Source organism: Manis pentadactyla, chromosome 4 (genome assembly GCF_030020395.1).
Source record: "Manis pentadactyla isolate mManPen7 chromosome 4, mManPen7.hap1, whole genome shotgun sequence".
NCBI lineage: Eukaryota > Metazoa > Chordata > Mammalia > Pholidota > Manidae > Manis > Manis pentadactyla.
Window position 1 is genome coordinate 109,126,871 of NC_080022.1, and position 16,579 is coordinate 109,143,449.

At 45.9% G+C, this 16,579-nt stretch overlaps 2 protein-coding genes across 7 annotated transcripts in view; both read left to right on the forward strand.

The window, feature by feature from the left end:
* Positions 1 to 948, forward strand: part of LOC130683411 (uncharacterized) — a 73,732-nt gene extending 72,784 nt beyond the window's left edge. For all 4 annotated transcript variants that reach the window (XM_057500634.1, XM_057500632.1, XM_057500633.1 and 1 more), the window contains one exon: positions 730 to 948. In XM_057500634.1, the coding sequence (XP_057356617.1) occupies positions 742 to 948 (207 nt within the window). In that variant the 5' untranslated portion in view covers positions 730 to 741. The remainder of the gene's footprint in view (positions 1 to 729) is intronic.
* On the forward strand, positions 852 to 15,023 carry BCL9 (BCL9 transcription coactivator). 3 transcript variants are annotated; one of them, XM_057500628.1, is made up of 7 exons: positions 852 to 1,042; positions 2,041 to 2,357; positions 3,533 to 3,722; positions 4,752 to 4,851; positions 7,456 to 9,697; positions 11,073 to 11,333; positions 12,654 to 15,023. In XM_057500628.1, the coding sequence occupies exons 1-7, from the start codon at positions 990 to 992 to the stop codon at positions 13,769 to 13,771; spliced, it is 4,281 nt and encodes a 1,426-aa protein (XP_057356611.1). In that variant the 5' UTR covers positions 852 to 989; the 3' UTR covers positions 13,772 to 15,023. The 3 variants fall into 3 exon arrangements, with proteins under 3 accessions (XP_057356611.1, XP_057356612.1, XP_057356613.1); XM_057500629.1 differs by having other exon boundaries at positions 12,690 to 15,023; XM_057500630.1 differs by having other exon boundaries at positions 2,041 to 2,135.
* Positions 15,024 to 16,579: the final 1,556 nt, after the last annotated feature.

The window sequence follows — 16,579 nt, forward strand, 5'->3', positions numbered from 1 at the left end:
AAAACTATCTTAGCCTTCAGAGATGTTCTTTTACCTTCAACATTATGGATCATTCCCATGCTTACCCATGCCTAAGGTCCCTGTCATTAAGTCGTGAGAACACAAGATACATACTCAGCATAATTTAATAGAAAGGTCATAGAAGTCAGGGGACAGAACTGATTGTATCTGGCATTGGCGCAATAGCTGATTTCAGAAGTACCTCTTTAATGTCTCCCCACCCTGAGGCCCTGAGAATATAAACACAGATTAATTTGTTTCACAGTTTGAAATTGGGACGGGCTTGCTACATCTCAGTGCCATTGTTTGCCACCAGAGGGGAAACACCAGATTGTTGCTATGGACTTGGAGTACCCAGTGGTTTCAAAGCATTGTTTTGTGAAAAGGAAAACGCAGGTTTTCAGAGGGTTTTGTATTCTGAAATAGAGAAATGTAAGGGAGACTATATGGCTAAAGATAAGTGTTTTTCTCATCTGCTTATGAACACCTAGTACGTGATACTTGGGTGGGAGGCTTGGCAGAAAGTCTTAGTCAGTCTTCAGCTGCTTTAGCACCAGAGCCTTTTGGCCAGAATGTGAGCATCGCCCTTCCCTTTAACCCTGGTGGAAGCTGGGAATGATCAGCCGCTGCGTTCCATGCTGGCTAGTGCTTTCACGTTGATCCTGTTGTAAGGGTGTTTTATGTCTTTGTTTTTGCTCCCAACTTCTTTTGGGTGGCCTTTTCCCATAGAGTGCCCTGGAGATGCGAGATTTTCCTTTGGCAGCAGGAGGCACACACCCGGAGGATGCTGGACCTGCAAGGGGAAAGGACCTACTTCCACAGCAGAGAAAAACAAAGAGGAAAAAGGCATACAGGTGGCCAGCACTAAGGGACGCACCCAGCAAGCAGTGGCCCACTGCTGCTGCCTTCAGCAGCAATTTCTGCTGCAGCCTGAGAGGAACTCGGTGAGCCTGTCCCTGTTTGTGACTGCAAGCTCAGGATTTCAATCAATGCATTCCAGTAATCCTAAAGTGAGGAGCTCTCCATCAGGAAACACACAGAGGTAACTAATAGGGCTGGTGCCTACCCCAGCTGCCCCGTGGGGATGTCACAGGTAGACCACAAACGCCCTTTGGTGAATGATATTTTGAATTAGAAGCTGATGAAACCCAGATGGGGAAAGGAAGAGACCACAGACAAGTAAATAGTGATAGTGCAGCAAACAAGCCACAGCGCAGAGTTTCTTTTAAGAGTTTTCCTTTGTGGTTTTTTTGTCCATCATTCTCCCGACTGCTCCTCTTTACCACCTCTGCCCCTCACCAAAGCACAAAGAAAAAGGCCTTAAAGACCACCCAGTACAATGTGCTATATTTGGCAAAGAAGAAGATGAGGCCCAGAATGGTGAGGATGCCTAAGGTCTTATAACTAAAACAGTACCCCCCAGACTCCTACTGTGAACCTTTTTCCTCTGTTCCACAGTACTTAACTCTGTACTTTAAAAGAATTTCTCCCTCACCCCTGGGGGTACTGGTTCATGTACCTGCTGTGGTGTGATACTGCTTGATGGGGTTTTTTTTTATCCAGTAGGGTTTCCCTAACCTGCCAGTCATCAGCTGGCTTCCTCACTCTCCTGGACCTGCTAGTATTTTCCAGCAGGGAAGTTAGGCTCTCATCACAGCTGTTCCTTGTCATCAGCCATGGGGGTGGGCAGTATTTTGATCTTAACGATGCCTGTTTATTCTGAGCTAGTCTTAGTGTGAGAGTCATTTCTCTATGTACATAGAAACCATTGTCCTTTATTGACAGAAGCCCTAGAGATGGGCCCCCTGTGACTCTGGGGATCCTGAGAGCCGGCAGGCTGCTCTGCTTGGTCAGCCTATCTGTGGATAGTTCCGAGATGAGAGCAGGGGTAGAGGGAACAAGCAAGTAGCTGAGGTAAAGGTGGGGTACTTACTTAGTCCTTCACGTCTGCTTGACCCAGGGTAGAAACTGCTTCTCCCTGATGTGTGCTGACCAGCTATATTCAGTGTCTGATTTCCCACTGTTCTTTATCTCTTCTAGTAGCCCTAAGTCAAAGCAGGAGGTGATGGTCCGTCCCCCTACAGTGATGTCCCCATCTGGAAACCCCCAGCTGGATTCCAAATTCTCCAATCAGGGTAAACAGGGGGGCTCAGCCAGCCAGTCCCAGCCATCCCCCTGTGACTCCAAGAGTGGGGGCCATACCCCTAAAGCACTCCCTGGCCCAGGTGGGAGCATGGGGCTGAAGAATGGGGCTGGAAATGGTGCCAAGGGCAAGGGGAAAAGGGAGAGAAGTATTTCCGCCGACTCCTTTGATCAGAGGGATCCTGGGACTCCAAACGATGACTCTGACATTAAAGGTATGTCTATAAGATCTTTGAGACTCAGGGAAGTAGGAATTCTGAGGGAAGGCCTCCGATGTTCGTGGGTGTCGGAGAACCTAAGAGCAGCAAGTGGGGGCAGTAGGCATCAGGTTTAAGATCTGTGTAGTTCAAGATGGAACTAAGAGTTAAGATGGAACTCTTCTCCCATCTATCTGCTAACTGAAGGGTAGTTTGGGATCACCTTGCTGAGGCATACTTGCTCTTGAGGAGGCAGGAGTTCCAGGGGTGACGGTGGGGAGTTCCGTGGCCCTCCCCATGCTCTGAGAGAGATTGTTGCTGGCCTCTACACTGTGTGTGCCTCAGTATTGAGCCCATAGCTCCAGCTGGTTCATGCCAGTGGCCCCTCCAGGGTGGTGGTTCTGGCATCTCCTCCTCTTCTCCACCAGATTAACTCTCCAAGACTTGGTTTTATGCCGGAGTTGTAGATACAAGATGTGGCACTAGGCTTGTGAGAGCCAATTCCAGTGTGGCAGGAATGAGTGGCTACAGGTGATAAGAGACTGGGTAGGTGCTAAAATGGAGCAAGCCAGGGAGTATGGGACCAACCGTTGGGCTTTTAGGCTTTTTTCTTCCCAGTCTAAAAACTGTGGGCCAGAACATGAAGTTGGTACTCAAGGAGTGGAAGCATGATTCACCAACCCAAATTAGAAATGAAAACTTGGGTGATCATTCCCTGTCTATCCTTCCTTCCCACAGGTGTTTGTGGGAGGTCCGTTATGGGTGCTGGGGGTGCCAGGGTCAGCGAGACAGACAGAGTTGCTGTCCTCATGGATTTGAGTGCACCCAGGCAGCAGATCATTAAACAGTTAACAATAAAATGTGATGAATGCTGAAATATGAGAAATGGGGAGCTATGGGTTGAACCAGCAAGGCCATCCAGTCCAATCTATGAGGCTCCAAAAAGGTTTCCAGGAAGGAGGGACATGTCTGAGGGATGGGTACTAGAGAAGTAAGGAGTTGGGGGAAGAGTGGTTTATAATTAGTTATTTAGGGAGAAGCATATTTGTATTTTTATGAGTAGAAGCTTCCTCTTATCAAGGTACTTCCTCCTTGAACTTCTCAAGGTGGGTTTGTGTTAACAATGCTGTAAATGCTGGCAGAAGAAAGAGAGTTTTTTTCTTTCTATGACATGAGTCTTTTCATTCTTTCAGAATGTAATTCTGCTGACCACATAAAGTCCCAGGATTCCCAGCACACACCACACTCAATGACCCCATCAAACACTACAGCCCCCAGGTCTTCCACCCCCTCCCATGGCCAGACTACTGCCCCTGAGCCCACACCTGCTCAGAAGACTCCTGCCAAAGTGGTGTATGTGTTTTCTACTGACATGGCCAATAAGTAAGTTGACAGCTGTATCTTGCCATTAGCATGGCTTTGGTGTTTGGGCACCTAAGTTCTTACTCACGTTGAAGATTAATCCTTTTTTTGCTGGCTTATGTTATTAGCACTTAAAGATAGTACAAAAGAGGTAAAATTAAATATAAAAAAACTCATCCCCACTTCCAAGAGGCAACCATCGATGATGCTTCTTTGGCTTTTCTTCCAGAAAACATTTGTGCTTATACAAATACATATACACTTTGTTAAAACATAAGAGGGATTGATTGCACAATATATACTTTTCTGCAACTTAGTATTCCTTTTTAAATGATAAAAGTAACGTCTATTTTGAGTAATTGGAAAACGTAGATATAAAAAGACAAAAATCTCTGGAATTCAATGATATAACTATTATGAACAAATTGGCACATATGTTTCTGGTGGATGGATGGATCATTGTATTTTAGGAAGAGTTGTCTTTGTTGTATTTTCAAAAATATATATGGTTTTGGGAGGAGATTTCCACTGCTCTACTCAACGTGCCATCTTGGCTCCGCCCCCTGGATCATTGTATTTTTATTTAATATAAAAAATGGGAATATGCCCTACTTAACAGTTTTATGACATTTCTTTTTCACTTAAGATTTTTAAATTAAGATACAAAGTGAATTTTGACAGCCTTGGATTATCATTAGGTGTTGTAAGATTTCATGTTCTCCCTTCTCAGGTTGGTATTTTGGGCCAGTATTCTCTATTAAACACACACCACAGTGGATTGGTTTGGGGGAGAATATCTCAGTTTTATTTTAATGCCTCTTTTGAGATTTGCTAATTGCTATCTTTTCATTTCAGAAGTTTGATGGTAAATGATAGGCATAAATCATGAAAACCTGTTGCTCTTGATTTCCTCTCATTCAACATTTCTTGTAGTTTTTTAAACTTTCCCTTCCACTCTCTTTCAGTTTAGTCTGGGGTTAAAGTGTCTTGGCATTACAGTTAGTGAAAAAGAAACAAGTTCGAGTGTGTGCATCTCTTTTGTCTTTGCAGAGCAGCAGAAGCTGTGTTGAAGGGCCAGGTTGAAACTATTGTCTCTTTCCACATCCAGAACATCTCTAACAGCAAGACAGAGAGAAGCACAGCCCCCCTGGTATGTCATTTTGGAAATGGTATAATGGTTAAAAGGTTTTACAGTGCCAGTAGAGGTGGGATTGCATGGTGAATTTCATTGATATGGGTATTTTACCTGATTGTGGTGGTGCATGGTTTTTAGATATATACTGCACTTGCTTTTTCTACTTGCATGTTGGTGTATGATGAATTACTAGGAGGGAGAAGGTGCAAAATATAAAGGGAGTTTGTATAGATGCAACATCTTAGGATTTCCTTCATGCAGACATCTCTGGGAGAATCTGAATTCAAGCCCTGTGTACAGAGCAGATTTTTAAAAAATTAATACTTAAGTTTGTTGAAGAACAGAAAAATACAACATCTAAAACCACAATACTGGAGTATATGCTGGTAATACTATAGATTGATTCTTGGTGACTTCAATGTGATTCATATTTATTTCAAATTGAAAGGACCACTGAATGCCTTTAATTGCTTAATATTTCCAAAATTGTAGTAAACATTAGTCTGTTCCCTGTCTGGAACTTAAGTGTCTATAACTTGCATTATAGACCAAAAGATAATGGTCTATATCTTGGTCCAGAGTGAACCAAAAGATATTTCTTGTGTCCAGGATTATCAGGCATTACTCCGAATGCTATGGGGACACCAAGAGTTTCAATATACAGGCCCTGTTTATTGAAGGGAGGCATAAAATCTAATGCTGGGAGGAGTCTTAAACATGGGGGAAGTTAGATGACAGGAAGTGACTCAAGTGGCAATTCAAGATGAAATAGATGATGTTCTGTCTATGTTAAATATCAACCAAGTCTCTCTCTGTTGACATAGCAGAGCTTGGGTTGTCCTACACCTAGAAGAGGAATTTCATATTCCAAAGGCATCTCCACTACTCAAGAGTAGATGATAGATACATATATAAATATTTGAAATGTATGTGTATTTTAATTTATACTTTAAAAAATATATATATATTTAAAATTTATATTGTCCTGGAATGCACAGGTTACATTGCAGTTCAAACCAACATTTTCTTGAGTTAATGACAGATCTTGCTACACTTTCACCTCCACTTTCTCCACTACTAAAATGAAACCAGAAAGGAGCTAAGGAAGGTATTGGAAATAGTCAAATCACCATTGCTCCAAACATAAAATGAAAAGGGTGGCTCTAAACTGTTTCTTCCATCATGGTCACCTTATGTAATATAAGTCAGTGCTTTTCCCCAACAAGCAAATCAAACCTGACCAACAAAAACAAACCTAAAGTGGCACTGGAAGGAAAAGTAAGGTGACCGTCACATGCCAGTTAAGGAGCCAGGGACGTGGAAGACACTTTGATCATGCATACCCTCAGACATATGTGCATGGATACCTGCAAGTGAAACACTGTATACACACTCCCAGAATGTGGACACTCACAGATACCTCTCTGTGTTTATGGAACACAAACTGTTCATATGCAGAAATATACATAATGATTTGTGTACGAATTTGCACACAGGGAACATTCCAGAGAACAGGTGGGGAGGTAAGTAAGAGCCTTAGGGGTTTGCAAATACAGACTGGATTAAGTGAAACATGTAGGAGCAAATGAACATCCAAAAGGATCATGTGGCTCCCTGGAGGCTGGCGAAGGATCCCTGAGATAATCATAGGCTGGGACCCTCTCTTCTTCAGTACCCTCCCTTCTTCAGTACTTTCAGCAGGGCCAAGGCTTAGACTGAGAACATAAACACATGCCTCTTCTAAACACTTAACTGCACCTGTGCCACCTATTGCAGGTGAGTGTGCTTCACCCAGGACTCAGTATAGCATTGGTCCTTAATAAATAATAATACGCAGTCAGCCTATGAAAAGGGCAATCTATCTTTTGGAAAGAACAGATCAAGAGACACCATGAGCTAGATAGCCTCAGATTTCTCCATGGACACTTCCTGCCTATAGATTGTCTTACTCCAGTTAATGTACAAATTCTTATCAAATACGGAATCAGTGATCACCAACTGCAAATAGAAACCAGAGATGTCAGAGTCACAGGAAACTCAAGGAGAAGAGCACTTTGGTGGTCACCATGCCAGAGGAGACACTGAAATGGAGCAGCCTCCCTGGCTTCCTCTGGCTGGTCGAGTGTGGAGCTGGAAGTGACAGGTGCTTTCTCTTTGATTTCAAAGCATCAGACCTTTTGACTGGCAATGAGAAGTCTACATACCCAGTTGTACTTTCGGGGAAAAGAAAAAGGTGTTAGGTACCGCCTCCCACATACCAAGAAACTAACCTCCCCTTGCTTGAATCAGAGACACACAGTAGACATGTGATGTCAAACCTGTTCCTCGAAGTAGATACTCAGATGTATTCACTTGGGCAAAGTGGCTCTCCCCTGGCATGCTTATAAAGTTTTTTCAACCTAATCTTCAGCATGGGGAAGAAGATGCCATTTGACTGTAAAATGGAAGAAAAACATCAGAATGTCTCCATGTCCAAAGTGGGGTTGTACATGAGTAGTTTCTACAGCAAGTGTCTATAGATTTTTGTGACTGGTACAAGTCCTTTGTAACATATCTTGCTCTTTTAATTGCCCTTCTGTTCAGTTTACCAATTATTTTTAAAATCTCATTTATCTTCAGAACACACAGATATCTTCCCTTCGGAGTGACCCAAAACCTCTCCCACCACAGCCCCCAGCTCCAGCCAACCAGGACCAGAATTCTTCCCAGAATGCGAGACTGCAGCCAACTCCACCCATTCCGGCACCAGCACCCAAGCCTGCTGCGCCCCCGCGTCCCCTGGACCGGGAGAGTCCTGTAGTAGAAAATAAACCGATTCCTTCTGTAGGCAGTCCTGCCAGCTCCACTCCACTGCCCCCAGATGGGACTGGGCCAAACTCAACACCCAATAACCGAGCAGTGACCCCTGTCTCCCAGGGGAGCAATAGCTCTTCAGCAGATCCCAAAGCCCCCCCACCTCCACCAGCGTCTGGCGGAGAGCCCCCCACACTGGGGGAGAACCCTGATGGACTATCTCAGGAGCAGCTGGAGCACCGTGAGCGCTCCTTACAGACGCTCAGAGACATCCAACGTATGCTTTTCCCTGATGAGAAAGAATTCACAGGAGGACAAAGTGGGGGACCCCAGCAGAATACTGGGGTATTAGATGGACCTCAGAAAAAACCAGAAGGGCCCATACAGGCCATGCTGGCTCAATCCCAAAGCCTCGGTAAGGGACCTGGGCCCCGGACAGACGTGGGCGCTCCATTTGGCCCTCAAGGACATAGAGATGTGCCCTTTTCTCCAGATGAAATGGTTCCACCTTCCATGAACTCCCAGTCTGGGCCCATAGGACCCGAACACCTGGATCATATGACCCCTGAGCAGATAGCTTGGCTGAAACTGCAGCAGGAGTTTTATGAGGAGAAGAGGAGGAAGCAGGAACAAGTCGTGGTGCAACAGTGCTCCCTCCAGGACGTGATGGTGCATCAGCATGGGCCTCGGGGGGTGGTCCGAGGGCCTCCCCCTCCCTACCAAATGACCCCCAGCGAAGGCTGGGGGCCTGGGGGTGCAGAGCCATTTGCTGATGGGATCAACATGCCGCATTCGCTGCCCCCAAGGGGCATGGCTCCCCACCCTAACATGCCAGGGAGCCAGATGCGCCTCCCTGGATTTGCAGGAATGATAAACTCTGAAATGGAGGGGCCAAATGTCCCCAACCCAGCATCTAGACCCGGGCTTTCTGGAGTCAGTTGGCCAGACGATGTGCCAAAAATCCCAGATGGTAGAAACTTCCCACCTGGCCAGGGTGTCTTTAGTGGTCCTGGCCGAGGGGAACGCTTCCCAAACCCCCAGGGACTGTCTGAAGAGATGTTCCAACAGCAGCTGGCAGAGAAACAGCTGGGTCTCCCCCCGGGAATGAGCCTGGAAGGCATCCGGCCCAGCGTGGAGATGAGTAGGTTGGTCCCCAGCTCCCAGCGGCACATGGAGCCTGGGACTGATCCCATTTTCCCTCGAATACCAGTTGAGGGTCCTCTGAGTCCTTCCAGGGGTGACTTCCCAAAGGGAATGCCCCCACCCATGGGCTCCAGTCGGGAACTGGAGTTTGGGATGGTTCCTGCTGGGATGAAGGGAGACGTCAGTCTAAACGTCAGCATGGGAGCCAGCTCTCAGATGATACCTCAGAAGATGAGAGAGGCCGGGGTGGGCCCCGGGGAAATGATGAAATTACGTCCAGGTGGCGCAGACATGCTGCCCGCTCAGCAGAAGATGGTGCCCCTGCCGTTCGGAGAGCACCCTCAGCAAGAGTACAGCATGGGCCCCAGGCCATTCCTTCCCATGTCTCAGGGTCCAGGCAGCAACAGTGGCTTGCGGAATCTCAGAGAACCAATTGGGCCCGACCAAAGGACTAACAGCCGGCTCAGTCATATGCCACCACTACCTCTCAACCCTTCCAGTAACCCTGCCAGCCTCAGCACGGCTCCTCCAGTTCAGCGCGGCCTGGGGCGGAAGCCCTTGGATATGTCTGTGGCAGGCAGCCAGGTACATTCCCCAGGCATTAACCCTCTGAAATCTCCCACGATGCGCCAAGTCCAGTCACCAATGCTGGGCTCACCCTCGGGGAACCTCAAGTCCCCCCAGACTCCATCGCAGCTGGCAGGCATGCTGGCGGGCCCAGCTGCGGCTGCTTCCATTAAGTCCCCCCCTGTCTTGGGGTCCGCTGCTGCTTCGCCTGTTCACCTCAAGTCTCCATCACTTCCTGCCCCGTCACCTGGATGGACCTCCTCTCCAAAACCTCCCCTTCAGAGTCCCGGGATCCCTCCAAATCATAAAGCACCCCTCACCATGGCCTCCCCAGCCATGATGGGAAGTGTAGAGTCAGGTCAGTATGTTTGCACCTTCACTGTTGCACCTTGTAGCCAGAGATTGCAAAAGCCTGATTTATTTAAGAAAACTGGTATCCTAACTTGATTATGCAACCAGAGGAAGGAGGCAGTTCCAAAATCTCCTTGGTAGACGCTGTTCTCACAGATCAGCTACAATTCATTAGTGTTTTCTTCCTAGGAGGAGTTCTCACTGATGACAGTGGTTTTATGACTAAGACCAGAGTGGTCAGTGGAAGGTGAACACTGTTGTGTGAATACTAGGTCCTTTGCCGAGATGGACAGTGATTATTTGTGGTATAATCAGTGCTCCCATGGGATTATGCACAAGTGTCTGATCCTAGCAAAGGTATATGGGCTGTTAGTACAGAATCTGTCAGATAGGACTGTTCAGAGGAGGAGGGAAAATGGGAAATACTTCATAGAATAATTGGCATTTGCACAGTGAGCACATGTTGGTGACATAAAATGTCTTAACAGTGGATAAATGTGGCTCCTTTATATACTAGACTCATCCACTCTTTGCTGCCCCTGTGCCCAAAGAGATTCTGCATGTAATCCTTAGCAAAGAAGAGGCTGCAAAGAGGCCTAAGTGGTTCTCATAAATACACGTTGACCACAGAAGGTTCCAAAATCTTCTCCTTGGTAGACACTGTTTCTCACAGATCAGCTACAGTTTATTAGTATTTTCTTCCAGGAAGAGTTCTCCTTGATGATGGTGGTTTTATGAATGAGACCAGTGGTCAGTGGAAGATGAGCCCTGAGGTGTAAATACTAGGTCCATTTTGTCTCCACTTGAGAAAGACTAGAATCAGAATAAGATAGGAGATTTATCCTAATGAGCTAATGTGTTTCTCCTTTGGGTAGCAGTTCACAAAAGCAGTGTACTGGGACAGCCCTCTCAGACTTTCTTTAGTTCAGACATCTTGGTTGTGGAAATTAATCAAGAGCATGTGTAGGGTGATGCGGTGAATACCTGGGGTTGGATCGCTAGTCTGGCTTCATAGCATATAATACCTGAGTCAATTCTGCCAATTGTGATTGGCAACAGGAAGATCCACTTATTCCACATTCTTTTGAGTGAAATCGTCTGTAAACCATGTTTTTCCCAAGCTTGCACTAATATTTCTAATGCATCCTTGGTATGTTTGTCCTCCCATCTGCTGATCCGTCACTTTCGCATCATACCGTCACCCTCTGCACACACACACAGCCTGACTGGAAGATTGATGATTCGTGTCCTGGGTCTAATAACACTCTCCTGTTCACCTGTCTCATTCCTGGCCTTGCTAGTTCATAATCATAGGCCCAGTAGCCTTCAAGAGGAATCTAATTCCCTGCCCATTTTTGTTTTATTTTGCTTTCTTCTCCTAGGTGGCCCCCCACCTCCTCCAGCCAGCCAGTCGGCCTCTGTGAATATCCCTGGAAATCTTCCCTCTAGTACACCTTATACCATGCCTCCAGAGCCAACCCTTTCCCAGAACCCACTGTCTATTATGATGTCTCGAATGTCCAAGTTTGCAATGCCCAGTTCTACCCCATTATACCATGATGCCATCAAGACTGTGGCCAGCTCAGATGACGACTCCCCTCCAGCTCGTTCTCCCAACTTGCCATCAATGAATAATATGCCAGGTAAGAAATCTAGAAGACAGGCTATGAAGAGAGTGGTAGACAAGAGAAACTTCCTGCATGTTTTCTCCATGACTGTAGGTCTCAGTTGATGGAAGTTCAACAAATTGAAAAGCTGTACCATCTAAGTTCATTTAAGTAGGATTAGTGTCTCGACTAGAGGAAGATAATAACAATTTTTATTAGTTTGATCCAGTATCTGTTTATAAGAAAGCAGGTTTCTTTATATTTCTTACAGTTTCCTTAAAGAAGTTCTGATGGTTCTGCATACCTGGGTGGTTTTTTGGTTTTGTTTTTTGGTGCATTGGGTGGGATGGGGCTGGGTATCCTCTTGGAGCAATACTAAAAGCAGTTTCTCTTTAACATGCTGATTGGAATGTCTTTCATTCTTAAGTACTTTCCTGGAAGGGCAGCCTCAAACCACAAGTAGCCACAGGATTTCAGACAGTGGAAAGCCCCAGTTTCCTAGAGAAGCACTTCCTTTAGGACTAAAGCGTAATAGTTTCTCCCTTCCTTACTCATTCTTTACTCCTTTACTTTACACCCCTTGGCCCCCAGAGCTCACTTACTAGGAAATAACCTGGGATGGTGAAGGTGATCAGTAAAGAGTTCATGACTTTTTAGCCATGGGTTTCTGGTTCCAATCCCTTTCTGATTGTTAGAAATGCTCTTTATTTATCAGCAATAATAATCAGGTTAGGACCAGCACCATCCTTACCGTACCCAGTGATAATTCCAGAGAGACAAAATATTTAAATGTCCATAGACTAGTAGAAACTTGTGTTTTCCTTTTCTGTTAAAAGCTATTTAACATTTCACATAACCTAGAGTTTGAAATGCACTCTCTGTAGGCCAATATAAAAGAATAATGCCAAGTGTTGATTGCTAAAGACCTGTTTGGTTTCCTTCTTGTCATTATTTCTGATTTTTGGACTGATTAACCCTTTTTCTCCAAAAAGGGCTATGCATAAGTCATTCAAACAAATTGTTTTCTTCTATTTCAAATGTCCCCAATGAAGAAGACTGTACTCATTTGCATACTAATTTGTAACTTTTCACATAGGAGACTTCTTCGTAGCTGTCTCCTACATACTCGGTGTCACACAATTTCAAACTCAATATATTTTCTTGTGGAGCTGTTGGTTTGTGTGCCCCAAAATGTACTGTAATCTTATGAAGGGAAGGGGTTATGTGTTACATGTTTTCCTAGCAGTGTACCATGCACATTTGATGCACAATAATTGTTTTGTTAATTTGGTTTATTATAGTTTTTCTGAGTTGCTTTCAGTTAAGTTGATTCCTTTGGTATCTTTATTTTTCTAGGAATGGGCATTAATACACAGAATCCTCGAATTTCAGGTCCAAACCCCATGGTTCCGATGCCAACCCTCAGCCCAATGGGAATGACCCAGCCACTTTCTCACTCCAATCAGATGCCCTCTCCGAATGCCATGGGACCCAACATACCTCCTCATGGGGTTCCAATGGGGCCTGGCTTGATGTCACATAATCCTATCATGGGGCATGGGTCCCAGGAGCCTCCAATGGTACCTCAAGGACGGATGGGTTTCCCCCAGGGCTTCCCACCAGTACAATCTCCTCCACAGCAGGTTCCATTCCCTCACAATGGCCCCAGTGGGGGGCAGGGCAACTTCCCAGGAGGTATGGGTTTCCCAGGAGAAGGCCCCCTTGGCCGCCCCAGCAACCTGCCCCAAAGCTCAGCAGATGCAGCACTTTGCAAGCCTGGAGGCCCAGGGGGTCCCGACTCCTTTGCTGTCCTGGGGAACAGCATGCCTTCAGTGTTTACAGACCCAGATCTGCAGGAGGTCATCCGACCTGGAGCCACCGGAATACCCGAGTTTGATCTGTCTCGCATTATTCCATCTGAGAAGCCTAGCCAGACACTGCAGTATTTCCCTCGAGGGGAAGTTCCAGGTCGTAAACAGCCCCAGGGTCCTGGACCTGGATTTTCACACATGCAGGGGATGATGGGCGAACAAGCCCCCAGAATGGGACTAGCATTACCTGGCATGGGAGGTCCAGGGCCAGTGGGAACTCCAGACATCCCTCTTGGTACAGCTCCATCCATGCCAGGCCACAACCCAATGAGACCACCAGCCTTTCTCCAGCAAGGCATGATGGGACCTCACCATCGGATGATGTCACCAGCACAATCTACAATGCCCGGCCAGCCCACCCTGATGAGCAATCCAGCTGCTGCCGTGGGCATGATTCCTGGCAAGGATCGGGGGCCTGCTGGGCTCTACACCCACCCTGGGCCTGTGGGCTCTCCGGGCATGATGATGTCCATGCAGGGCATGATGGGACCCCAACAGAACATCATGATCCCCCCACAGATGAGGCCCAGGGGCATGGCTGCTGATGTGGCCATGGGTGGGTTTAGCCAAGGACCTGGCAACCCGGGAAACATGATGTTTTAAGCTGCTAAGATTGGATGAGCCCATCCTTGTCAAGATGAGATTCCAGGTCCTGAGAGCTGCTTTGAGGGAGTTCCAGGAGGACTGTTGGTCCTACAATAGGAGAACAGAGACGAGAGGACTGCTGTAGGGGAGGGGGGGAACTTGAGAATGTAAGAATTTACCTGAAAACAAATTATTCATTTAATCAACAGGTGTGTTTTTTTTAAGATTTATTTTTTAAAAATTATTTTTGTGGACTTGGGTATCCCATGATGGCACCTACTTTTGGGACTGTAACCGTGCTTTGAGAATTGCCATCGGTCATGTGTTGCACCGTTCTCTGTATGTTTACGTCCTTTGGACTGGTTTCTCCCAGGATTCTTTTCTGGTTTTGTTTTTTGCTTTGGGCTTTATTTTTTTGTGTACTGTACTATATTGTAAAAGGGATTTTAGCAGAGACTTTAGTCTTTGGGACAAGAGGAGAACAGGAATGCTGGGCTGTTTACTTTAGGTGGAGAATCCATCTTCAGACCTTTGGACTATTTTCTTTCAACTCCAGTGTATAGAAAAACCAAACTACGACCTCAGAGCAGAGTTATTAATGAAAAGCACAAAAAAAGGAACTAAATTCAGCGAGGGGTGAGGGAGGGGGGAAATTTTTCTTTTTAAAAAAGTAATGAAGCTTAGGACATCGGTTTTCCAGTTCAAGTGCTCTTCAGCACTGTCTCCCCCAATCTGCAAACCCACCTTCACATTTTTCTCTTGTTTTTCCTCCCACCTCCTTCCCCATCTTCTCGGTTGTGTTGCCTCCCCTTGTGCCTGCCCCCCACTGTGACCCCTGCTTCCCCCACCTCTCTTCTTCCCTTTGGCAGCTGCAATACAACATGTTAATTTGGGGAAATAAATCTAATGAAGCCTCGCCTTCCATGCCCGGCGTCTCTAGGCTCCTGGAGGGAGAGGCCTGTCCTTGGGATGCTCCACGGTCTTCTTTTCCCCTCGTCTTTTCTTCCCCAACATGGCCTTCCCTGCCCACCTTGTTTTCTGTTCTCCTTTTCTTAGGAATTCCCAAGTGAATTTTATTAATGTGGGAGTGGAACAGATGCTAAAAGCTATCCAGGATTTTGTTTTTGTTCTTAATTTTGTGGTTCCTTCCTTTTCTTCCCCCTCCCATGCGTAAAACGTTCTGTGTAACCTCCATTAAATTTGGTACAAAACCACTCACCAGAGCTGTGGTGTCAGAAAAATAAAATATATTGTTTCTTACAAAATTGAACTGCCTTTTTTTGCTCATTTGATTCCTGTTTGTTTAGTCTTGGGCATAGTAGTTGCCATGTAACCTTAGAAGCACAGCATCTTCCTATTGGAGTGATTCAGTGGGGTGAAGTTTGCGGGAAGTGTATAAAAGTGCCTCATAGATGAAGCATCTTCCTTGCTAATGAGGAGTAACTACTCTAGATTTATCCTATACTGTTCCTATCTCAGCCATGAAATCCTAGCTGTACACAGAAGAGCAACCTTGGTCCCCATTGCTGGACTTGACCCCTGGAGACAATTAATAGCCTTTACTGGGAATTTTTGTGAGAGCCAATTTAATGGTGTGAAGTAATTAAGAAGGACAAGGTATATTTTTAGTCATTCGAACAAGCTATGAAATGTCTCTGGATCTTGTTAAAATATTATTACCACATCTGCAAGTCACAGGTTTGCCCAGTCGGTGGCTTTCTGTGGTCTGCTCCGTCTCCCCACCTTGCTGCTTGCCCAGCATCCCCTCTGCCGCCCCATTCAGTCTGTATACAGTTTACTTCCCACCACACACACAAGCGTGCATCCTGCAAGGTTCATGTCTAAGAGGCTAGCTATCTGTTTCTGGGCAGTTAGATTTGTTCTGGTGTGCGTATTTGAGTTGTAGGTGTTTTTAGCTGAGTGAGTATGCATGTTTGTTCGCGGTGAGAGAATCTTAAGTGAGGAGTGGCAGGTGCAGATTCATCTGCAGACAATCTTGTACAAATTGGGCTCTGCTGGTGTCCCAGTCTGAGTTGTACCTGTGAATGTTTCTCTCCAAGAAGTGTTTTTGAGAGTTGTTTTGCTTCTACCTCCAGCAGCCCTGTCTTGTCTTAACACAGGAGCCTCAAGACAACAAAACCAAGATGACCAGTTGGAACACCTCTTATCAGTCACTATGTGTATTCTCTTGCTAATTTTTGAGGGTCCTTATGAAGTAGGTGGTAATTACCTCGTTTGCAGATGAGAAAACTGAGCCCACTAGTTTAAGAATTCTGACACAGACCTATTCAGGTAGTCCTGGGTGGTGAAAATTTTATGCTGTGGAGAGTAACATGATGATTTGTTTCATGAATTTAGCTGTATTCCTAAGTTCTCAGGCTTTCAAGTATATGGAGAACAGGGAAATAGCTACACACAGGGGGCAGGAGATGAGAACTCTAATTTAGGAAGGTTAGGACCTGGTATTTGTCCACTGGTCTTGTTTGGGCAGCCTCACTCCCTCTGGCCCTGGAAAACGATGTCACTAATGGTCTGTGGTCTGACTGTTCTCCCACGGAGGGAGCCGGGCAGGTTGGTGGGCCAGGCCCCTGGGGACAGACTGGGGATGCGGCAGGCCTGGAGCCCTGCCCCCTGCTGGAGAACTTGCAGTCATGCAGGTCAGCTTACCTATTTAAACGTGGTTCAGTTTTGAAAGACCACTTTATAAATCTTCATTTACAGTGTCAACATATACCAACAACATTTCATCACGGTGATATCTGGTGAACAGAGTTCACTTGGGGTTTAAATATAACAATTTCTCATTTACTAAGATTGCTATGAAAT